This window comes from Plecotus auritus (genome assembly GCF_963455305.1).
Source record: "Plecotus auritus genome assembly, chromosome: 2".
NCBI lineage: Eukaryota > Metazoa > Chordata > Mammalia > Chiroptera > Vespertilionidae > Plecotus > Plecotus auritus.
Window position 1 is genome coordinate 5,561,458 of NC_137771.1, and position 10,501 is coordinate 5,571,958.

Here is a 10,501-nt window from a genome sequence, read left to right on the forward strand (position 1 = left end):
CAAATCAATGTTTCTCTCTCCCTCTCTCCCCTCATTTCTCTCTAAAATTAATCAATACATTTTTTTAAAAAAAGGCAGTCAACAAACCAAAAGAGAGAATTGTGGATTATGCTGATTATGAAGGTAGTAAGCAGGGATGTGATGCAGACTAAATGTATATTAGAAGTGATATCAAAGTCTGTTCTGAAGAGGTGACGCTTAGAGATTTTTGAAGAGACCCAAGGCTTTCTCTGTCCAAGTTCTAAACCAATGGAAAATAAGATGAACAAAAAGCAAGACGTGGAGAATCTAAAGAGCACTTTAATTACTGACCAAGTCTAGAAGTCATAACTTAGTGTGAGGGTCAGAAGAGGGATGGGTTCCCGTGGCAGATTCTTTTAAAGGCGGCCATTCTGAGATCTCCCGTTGCACATGCTCTGACAGTGTGACACTGGGAGATGCGGCCCGTGTTCCCTCCCTTTGGGTCCAGGTGGGCCTGAGGCTGGTGGGAGTGATGTTGCATGACTTCTGAGACCAGGTCAGAAAAGATGCGCATCTTCCTGGTCCTCCTGGGACACGCCCTCTGAGAACCCAGCCAGCCAGACCCGCTGTGAAGGCGCCCAGGCTGCCCGGGGCCCATGGTGAGGCCCAGGGAGAAGGAGCCTGGCCCCCGCCCACAGGCCTGGCCGAACTCCCAGCCAAGAGATAGGCAACACCGATTTACCAGCCGGGAGACCGAGCCATTTGGGAAGTGACTTTTCTAAACTGGAGTCACGTGACCCCAGCTGGTGTCTCATGAAGCCGAGATGAGCCACCTGTGAGCTCTGCCAACCTGCAGGTTTGTGAGCAAACGCATGGCTTTTGTTATTTTTCAGTCGTTATCTTGGAAGGCAGATAATAACTCATACACTCATTCCCCGGTCTAGACTTTGGAGCAGTCTGCCGGAGGGAACGTTTGGGTCCTCAAGTCTGTGTTACCGGGGGAGAAGGGAAAAAATGAAATACCCTGTGTTTAGAATTTGTGATAGATTCACTGCCGAGTTGATAAAAATGGATCAACGGCAAGGAACTCATTCAGGTTTTCCTGAATTTTTTCCAGTTTCAGCCACGAAAGAGCCACGTCCTGGGCCCTCACTCCTCCAGTCTCAGGGAACCCAGCCTGGTGGTCGCCCTAGTTGCCCTCGATCAGGTGACTCCTCGCGCCTCCATGAGGAGAGTGAGGGTTTGGAAAGAGCCCCGGGTATTCAGGGAGCATTCCTCTCTGCAGAGAGCATGATTAGGAAAGACTGGACCCTAATAGTAACTTTGGAACCGGAAGCCAACGGAGCCAGCCATGCAAAGCCCAGGAGGAAAACAGCCCAGGAAGGGGGAGCACCGGGTGCAGACCCCGAGGAAGGCCAGGGTTTGACCTCTGCCAGCACCGCGGCCACAGCAAACCTGGGGGACTGGCGGTCCCAGGCAGAAGGGAACTGGTGGAGGCGTACCCAGAAGCCCCCTCAGGAAGGGCTTTTTTTTTTTTTTTTAATATATTTTATTGATACTCCACAGAGAGGAAGGGAGAGGGACAGAGAGTCAGAAACATCGATGAGAGAGAAACATCGATCAGCTGCCTCCTGCACACCTCCCACTGGGGATGTGCCCGCAACCAAGGCACACGCCCCCGACCGGAATCGAACCCGGGACCCTTCAGTCCGCAGGCCGACGCTCCATCCACTGAGCCAAACCGGCTTTGGCAGGAAGGGTTTTCTGAACCTCAGCAGAGGGTACCAGTTTCCATTCAAGAAAATGACCCTGAAGGGTTCTAAGCAGGGGCATGATAAGGTCTGAGTTGCATTTCTCAAAAGCGTGCCTGGCTGCCCTCTGGAGAGCGGTTTGGTGGGATCAGAGTGGAAACAGCCAGTCCAGGGAGGAGGGAAGGCGTGAGAGCGGCTCAGGTTAGGGCGTGGAACCAACAGGTCTTGTTGATGGGCTGGAAACGGGGGCGCAGAGACGGAGCGTCCACCGTGAGCACCGGGTGCCCAGTGGTGCACTTGACAGAGAGGGGCGCTGGAGAACACGTCTGTTGTGTGCTTCCTGTCTGGCATGTGTTAAGTCAGGCCTCGGGGACAGCCCGTGGAGACATCACGGGGGCAGCGAGAGCCGCGGGGAGTGCGGGAGTCAGGCCGCCTGGGTTCGAATCCAGCCTCTTCCACCCACGATTTGAGTTGTCTCCGTCAAATGGAGATCATACGTAACCACTGGAGACGTGGGACTTTGTGACAGGCAGTAACACACATAGTAATCGCGCAATGAATGTTGGCCGTTGATATATTTGAGCCTAGAGCTCATGGAGGGGTCAGAAATGGACACTGAACGCTTGGCCTGGACCACAGCCTGGGGGCCGCGCACGTTTGGGGCGAGAGGAGGAGGAAGCCCCGAGGAAAACAGGCGTCTCCAGGGGCCGCAGCAGAAAACAGAGCGCGGCCACGGGAGCCTGGAGGGCCTGGGCTGCTCCGAGGGAGGGAGGGTGTCCGGGCACCCCGCCCCCGCCGCCCCGCCCAGCCCCCCGCCCCCCGCGGTCCAGCCCGGCCCCGCCTCCGCGGCCCCGCACTTAGGGCCGAGCGCACGCCGCTCGGCTGCCCTGGAGTCGCCCCCGGCCCCGCCATGCCCGCCGACCTCAGCGGCACCTGGAACCTGAGCAGCAGCGACAACTTCGAGGGCTACATGCTGGCCCTAGGTAGGCGGGCCGTGGGGGCGCAGACGGGGCCGTGGGGGGTCGGGGTGAAGGCGCGGGGCTGTCCGTCCGTTCCCCGTGCGCTGGCTCCCTGGCTCTCCTTCCCACGTCCGCTCGTGTCCCCGCGTGTCCGTCTGCCCGTCCCCCGGTCTATCCTGCATCCCGGTCCACCTGCCCGTCCTCTCGTTCCCCGGTTACCCCGGCTTCCTGTCCCCGTCTCCCCCGTCCCCCGTCCCCCGTCCTCCGTCTACCGTCCGTCGGTCTACCACCCCGGCCTCCTCGCCTGCCGCATCCTTCCACCTTCCCCAGCTCCCTGTCCCCTCGCCCGTCCGACCGTCCCCCAGTCCTTGCTCCCAAGCCCCCCACCTTTCCTTCCTCTCGTCCCCTCGACCGTCTCTACCTGCCCGTCGGCCACGGCTCCTGTCCCAGCGCGGGTTTTTAACCAGGAGGAGGTGCGGGGGGCGTGGGACACCTCGCAGGCGGACTCAGGGACACGATGAGGTTTGGGCACGTGAGGGGCGCCCCGGATGGAAGCCCCTCCCCGGGTGACCCTCGCCCCGCAGCTGCCTTTAACGCGGGCCTCTGGGCAGGCGGGCCCGGCATCCCTTGAACCCAGGGGCGCCCAGGGAGGACCCCGCCCCGCAGCGTCTCCAGGGGGGTCCCCGTCCCGCAGCGTCTCCAGGGGCGCCCCCATCCCGCAGCGTCTCCAGCGGGGTCCCCGTCCCGCAGCGTCTCCAGGGGCGCCCAGGGAGGCCCCCCCCCCCCCGTCCCGCAGCATCGGGGTCACCTGAGCTTATCCAGACTCAGAGTCCCGAGCTCCCGGCCCCCCCCCCCCCGCCCCAGGAGACTCCGGTGCCGCTAGATTTGGGACCGTGTTTGAAACCTTTAGTTTCTGGCCCCGCTCTTCCCGAGGACGGCAGGGGTGTCAAGAAACCCAGGCCCGGTAGAGGGCGCTTCCCCCTCCCTGATCCCCGCTCCGGGATGAAATTCCAGCCCTGAGGAGGGTGCGTCCCTGCTGCCCGAGCGCTGGGGGAGCCTGGTCTCGGAGGCTTGGAGAAGGGACCACGCGGCAGGGGTGTGCCGCACCCGCGGGGTCTGACCCATGTCCTTGCTCCCCAGAGGGGCTGGAGGGTGCTCCCTGCCCTGATGGCGGAAGGCCTGCCTTCCTCACCCATCCCCGGTCTGTCCTGCCATCAGTCTCCTTCCTCAGGTTCATGCATCTGAGCACCTACTGTGTGCCAAGTGCTTGTGCTTTTGCGAAATGCCGCCTGTCAGTGGCACTTTTGACAGATGGACCAAAGCTGCTGAGAATACGGGGTTCGGGGGCTGCTCTGGCTCGCCTCCTTTTTTTTTTTTTTTAGTATATTTTATTGATTTTTACAGAGAGGAAGGGAGAGGGACAGAGAGTTAGAAACATCGATGAGAGAGAAACATCGATCAGCTGCCTCCTGCACACCCCCCACTGGGGACCGAGCCTGCAACCCAGGCATGTGCCCTTGGCCAGAATCGAACCTGGGACCCTTCAGTCCGCAGGCCGATGCTCTATCCACTGAGCCAAGCCGGCTAGGGCTGGCTCGCCTCCTTTTATCTGAGACCAGGCCTCAGTTTCTCCACCAGTAAATTGAGCTGGGAGTCCAATTTTTTTTATTGTGGTAAAACACCTATCACAGAAAATTGGCCATTGTAACCACTTTGAAATGTACAGTTCTGTGCCCCAGGGTGTTTTTAAGATTCTCCTCCCTGTCCTTTCTCACACTAAGTAGGGAAGTTTGGGACTTCTCAAGCGAAATCTGATTTATATTGACACAAATCCTCGTGCAGAAGAAAAAGATGTATTTTTCTCTGCCCACCTGGTTCGTTGGCAGGGGCCCTGTAAATTAGACCCACAAAGGACAGACACACAGAAGTTGACACACTCAGCCTGCAGCGGTGAGTATCTCAAAGGAGTGGTTAGAGCCTGAGCTTATATCGCTTCTTAGCAACCAGTAATGCTTCCGCAGAGAAGAGACAAGACAAAAAGACTTTGAGTTTCCAGGGCGAACGAGAGGAAAGTAAATATATGGGAAAATAAGGGCTAGTCAGTCACGTTTATTATTCAGGTTCTTCTGGTGCCAGGCTGATAAGAGTCTAGAGTCGTGTCCCTAACTTCTGTCCGTCGTGGTGCAGATGGGAGGGGGGAGTGTGGAAGAGAGACTGCTCCATGACATGACCAGCAAGTGTCCTGTGAGCTGGACCGGGCCAGAAAGGAGGTGACTTTCTGCAAACCCCCTTAGAGACTGTCTGATTGTCACTGATGTTCATTCGGACAGAAACTCACCCCCTTCCCTTGCATCCAGCCAGTGCTCGTCCCTGGCACAGGTTGTTGTCGGGACCCAGTCAGGCATGTAACGTCATTTCCCGGACCCGGTAGCATTTACGTGCTATTACCTGTGACTGTCCCCCACTTTACCCTGTAGAATTCTTTGGCACCTGCCATGCAGTGAGGGGGTTCATTTCATCTTGTAGTCATCCAAGACATGTCTTGGATGTTCCCCTAATGAACTCTGTGAGTTACCAGCCTGGAAGGACCAGCCTATTTTTTTCGGTCTCTCCTCCCCCCTGCTTACAAAAGTAGATTTTCAATCTCAGGACCTTACCCTGGGTCTGCGTGTACAAACAGGGTCTCTAGATACTGGAATGATCAGAAATAGACTATAAGGCACTTATGCTGAGCTTAATTTTGGCAGGAAATCAGTCTCTATAAAAAGTAACATCTGAAAGGAAACAAATAGAAATTGTAGAACTAAAAAGTAACCAACAAGCTTAGAAACTTAGCAAGTGTTCTTCGGATTCCTCTCTGCGTCCCTCGTTGATGAAGCGGAGGCTGCTCCTTTCTCTGTTATAAGGAGGGCACCTCTCATCTGAGGGTTTTATCACCCGCATCCGGGGGAGGTAGGAGGGTCCTCCCTGCACCTGCCTTCCTCAGGTACCGGCTGAAAATATTCACTCTGCCAAGGTGCCAGGTTTTGAGGTAGAGTGTCCTGAACCCCATCTTAATCAGAGTTTCTGTTTGGGGTGATGAAAAATTTCTGGAAAGAAATAATGTTGCCCTAACTGGTTTGGCTCAACGGATAGAGCATCAGCCTGCGGACTGAAATGTCCCAGGTTCGATTCCGGTCAAGGGCATGTACCTTGGTTGCGGGCACATCCCCAGTAGGGGGTGTGCAGGAGGCAGCTGATCGATGTTTCTCTCTCATCGATGTTTCTAACTCTCTATCCTTCTCCCTTCCTCTCTGTAAAAAATCAATAAAATATATTTTAAAAAAAGAAAAGAAATAATGTTGTTGGTTGCATAACATTATGATTATTCAATGCCACTGACTTGTATGCTTTTAAATGGGTAAAATTTGTGTATTTGACCACAATAAAAAAAATTACCAAAAATAAAGAATTACAAGGATACTGGGACAAGAAAACCTACAATAAATCCTATATTTCATTTTAAAAAAATGCAAGTTCCTTTTTTAAAAAAATATTGATTGATCCTAGAGAGAAGAAGGGGGGGAGAGAGAAACATCAATTGGCTGCCTCCTGCATGTGCCCTGAACGGGGATCGAACCCGCCACCTTTTTTTTTTTTTTTTTTTTTTTATTGATTTTTTACAGAGAAGAAGGGAGAGGGATAGAGAGTTAGAAACATCGACGAGAGAGAAACATCGATGAGCTGCCTCCTGCCCACTCCCCACTGGGGATGTGCCCGCAACCAAGGTACATGCCCTTGACCGGAATCGAACCTGGGACCTTTCAGTCCGTAGGCCGACGCTCTATCCACTGAGCCACACCGGTCAGGGCGAACCCGCCACCTTTTGATGCATGGAATGGCGCTCCAACCAGCCAAGCCACACCAGCCAGGGCACGTGAAAGCTCCTTTGAAGTTCAGTTGTTTGAATTAAGTTCGTTTTGTGAGTTAGCATTCTCTCCAGTCTGAGCCATGTCTCATGACTTTACACAGTGAACTAAAACACGTTTTTTTAAACACAGAGGTTTCTATTTCAAGTGAATAAAGATGGCTCCTGTAATAAAAACCAGAAAGTCCTTATCTTGTTCGTTGGATGGAAGAAAATACAGCCAGGTGATCTGTCCCTTTCGGCCAAAGGCAGAGCTTGAGGTCTTTGTCCCAGTTAAACATTTAAATTAACAAAGTGCTCGGTGATTTAGTCGATGTCTTGTATTCAGAATCTTGGTAAAATCAGCACAGGGCATGCAGAGGGATTTACGGCACAGAACTCAAATAATCCAAGTGCTTTTAGGTTCAAGAGGATTGTTTCAGTTTTCCTTTCGTTGGAGCAGGTCCTCTTAAAGGGAGATTTCGATTACTCTGTTTCCCCTCCATTCTTGTTATAAATTCCTGAAGACTAGGGAGCAAGCATTTACACCCGCTAGCCACACAACGTGCTCAAAGCTAATAAATGAGAAACGGCATTCAAATCCACTTTCTATACCAAAACCCTGACCTTCACAGTATTCCATGTGTTCGTGTGTGACCATTTTTATTTTTATTTTTATTTTTTATTTTATTTTATTTTTTTTTTAGTGTGGGAGATTTTTTTTTTAATATATTTTATTGATATTTCACAGAGAGGAAGGGAGAGGGATAGAGAGCTAGAAACATCGATGAGAGAGAAACATCAATCAGCTGCCTCCTGCACACCTCCCACTGGGGATGTGCCCGCAACCAAGGTACATGCCCTTGACCGGAATCGAACCCGGGAACCTTCAGTCCGCAGGCCGACGCTCTATCCACTGAGCCAAACCGGTTTCGGCTGACCATTTTTATTTTTATTTTTTATAATATATTTTATTGATTTTTACAGAGAGGAAGGGAGAAGGATAGAGAGTTAGAAACATCGATCAGCTGCCTCCTGCACACTTCCTACTGGGGATGTGCCCGCAACCAAGGTACGTGCCCTTGACCAGAATTGAACCTGGGACCCTTGAATCTGTAGGCCGACGCTCTATCCACTAAGCCAAACCAGACAGGGCCGTGTGTGACCATTTTTAAAGCTTATTCAAGACTCCTAAGTGAATAGAATCGTGTGCATGATTGCAGTGGTTTTTGAGGTTTGGGGTGTGTGTGTGTGTGTTGTCATTGTTTTAATATATTTTATTGATTTTTTTACAGAGAGGAAGGGAGAGGGATAGAGAGTTAGAAACATTGATGAGAGAGAAACATTGATCAGCTGCCTCCTGCACACCTCCTACTGGGGATGTGCCCGCAACCAAGGTACATGCCCTTGACCGGAATCGAACCTGGGACCCTTCAGTCCGCAGGCCGACGCTCTATCCACTGAGCCAAACCGGCTAGGGCTTTTTTTTTTTTTTTTTGGTAGTTGTTCAGAAACTGTTCAAATCCTGTCTTAGCTTGAAGCGTAAATACATAAAGCAGAAAACGGCAGAGTTGCTGTAATTGAGGCTGGATGGCTTCCTCGTCCCTTTGTCACCCTGACACAGGCGATAAAACCCGCAGGTGAGAGGTGCCCTCCTCAGAGCAGACCTGCTTCTGCTGTGCCCAGCTTCCAACCCGCCCCTGAGGCGCACCGCCAGCCTAATGCGCCTTCCCCGAAAGCTGCTGAAGCTTTTCAATCAGCCTCTGGGTGGAGGTTTGCCAGGATAGCATTCCCTACAGATCCGGTCTCAGCAGCAACTGACATTGACATTGTCAAAGAAACACTCGCCATCAAATGCCACGGTTTTGAGGACAGCTGCCCAAGTTCTTCGCCTTTGCATCTCTGGTGAAAGCTGAGATTTCTTTCTAAAATTATTTTTAAGGTATCGACTTTGCCACTCGGAAGATAGCCAAGCTGCTGAAGCCGCAGAAAGTGATTGAGCAGAATGGGGATTCTTTTACCATCCACACGTACAGCAGCCTAAGGAACTACCTTGTCCAGTTTAAAGTTGGAGAAGAATTTGATGAAGATAACAAAGGCCTGGATAACAGGAAATGCAAGGTAAAGTCACAGTCATGACACAGGCCCTTCATTCTGCCAGGTTAGCTGGCCTTCTACTGAGTCCTAGTCGAGATCCTGCCAGAACAAACCAATGTTTTCTCCCTCCGTCACGCAGAGCTTGGTCACTTGGGACAATGACAGGCTCACCTGTGTCCAGAAGGGGGAAAAGAAGAACAGAGGCTGGACCCATTGGATCGAAGGCGACCAGCTCCACCTGGTACTTGCCGTATCACTCTTATTTTCAGTGAGATGATCTAACGTTGAAGAGAATGTTAAACAGGGAAACCGTGAGCAGCAATTTTATCAACCCCCTTTCCCCCGCCTCCCCCCAGTTTACAAATGAAGAGATTGAGATTGAGAAGTCCCCCAACCCCACACTAGGCAGCCCGCGACCCGGGCATGTGCCCTGACCAGGAATCGACCGTGACCTCCTGGTTCATAGTTCGATGCTCAGCCACGGAGCCACGCCAGCCGGGCCGTTCTAGCAAATGATTGAACTTGAGGAGGGAGTCACGGGAACCCCCAATTTGTAACGGGTTGGTCGGAAGTACAGGTGGCCTGGGGCTTGCAATTGATGCCTGACGTGGGCGCGGTGAGCCCTGCACCTGGGGCTCTGCACTAACTCCGGGGTGTTGGTGGTCAGAACTGAGTTGGTGTGAGGGTTGGAGAAGGGGGTTAGCAAAGACAGCACATGCTTGGGGTCAGATCCTGTGAGTAATAACAGGCCACGTGCCAAGTCATCTCCTTCCTCTCCCTTCCCCCTGATCCCAGGAAATGTTCTGCGAGGGCCAAGTGTGCAAGCAGACGTTCCAGAGGGCCTGATCGGGATCCACCAACGGAGCCGTGAGCCACACCACACGCACACCACACGGGGCCGCAGCGTAACGCCTGACTCCATTCCCGAATGAACGGATGTTAACCTGCTCCCGTTTGGTGATGGGCCTCGTGGTCAGAGAGGTGTCACGCAGCCTGTACCAGAAACCATTTGGATTGTGGGCAGACAGCTCCACCTCAATAAACCTGTCGGACGACTCTGGCTTCTTCCTTCTAAATTTTAGCATGTCCCACTATTTTAAGAAGTGATCTGGTCTGTGATGACACACCAGTGAATTAGATGTAATTCCTGCCTCGAGGTCTGGCGAGGAAAGTGGGTGAACCGAGCCCTCTGAACAGGGTGCCTCCCCTCTGAACAGGCAGCCGTGAGGCACTGGAGGGCAAGCCTGAGAATGTGGAGGCATTTGTCAGCCACAGGACAGGGGCCTTGGGGGCAAATGGGAAGAACAGCTCAAGAGGGCCCAAGGGCCTTAGGACTAAGCCCTACCATTTGTCTGTGGAGATATAGGCAACTAGTGTAGGAGCCAAGGAGGAAATTGAGTTGAGACAAAAATGGTTTAATAGCTCCACCAAGAAGTGTGGCTGGCTTCCCTCCCTCCCTCCCCCCCTCCCTCCCTCCCTCCTGATATTCTCCCTCCTCCCCTTTCTTCCTCCCTTTTCCTCTTATAATTAGAAAATGTTCTTTTTAAAATTTCCCCCCATCAGCAGCCCACAAGATCGAAGTGGGACATGGTTTTAGTTTTATCTTCGCCCTTTTACCCCCACAGGTGCGTTGCGTCGGGCACTTTAAGACTGGCTTGTCCCTGGCCAGGCAGCCCAGCAGGTTAGAGTGCTGTCCCAGTACGCCCAGGTTGAGGGTTCCATCCCCTGGCACATATAAGAATCAACCAAAGGCCCTGGCCGGTGTGGCTCAGTGGGTAGAGCGTCGGCCTGCGGACTCAAGGGTCCCGGGTTTGATTCCGGTCAAGGGCATGTACCTTGGTTGCGGG

The 10,501-nt window shown here is 52.9% G+C and overlaps 1 protein-coding gene across 1 annotated transcript; it reads left to right on the forward strand.

The window, feature by feature from the left end:
* The first annotated feature begins 2,563 nt into the window (after positions 1 to 2,563).
* On the forward strand, positions 2,564 to 9,710 carry RBP7 (retinol binding protein 7). The gene is made up of 4 exons (XM_080655235.1): positions 2,564 to 2,695; positions 8,500 to 8,678; positions 8,794 to 8,895; positions 9,450 to 9,710. The coding sequence occupies exons 1-4, from the start codon at positions 2,623 to 2,625 to the stop codon at positions 9,498 to 9,500; spliced, it is 405 nt and encodes a 134-aa protein (XP_080511361.1). The 5' UTR covers positions 2,564 to 2,622; the 3' UTR covers positions 9,501 to 9,710.
* The last annotated feature ends 791 nt before the right edge of the window (positions 9,711 to 10,501 follow it).

Excerpts from the sequence above, each read along its gene's own strand:
- RBP7 (XM_080655235.1), top strand. The coding sequence starts at position 2,623 with ATGCCCGCCGACCTCAGCGGCACCTGGAACCTGAGCAGCAGCGACAAC. Across the intron at positions 2,696-8,499 it reads GGGCTACATGCTGGCCCTAG|GTATCGACTTTGCCACTCGG; the intron begins GTAGGCGGGCCG and ends ATTATTTTTAAG. Across the intron at positions 8,679-8,793 it reads TGGATAACAGGAAATGCAAG|AGCTTGGTCACTTGGGACAA; the intron begins GTAAAGTCACAG and ends TCCGTCACGCAG.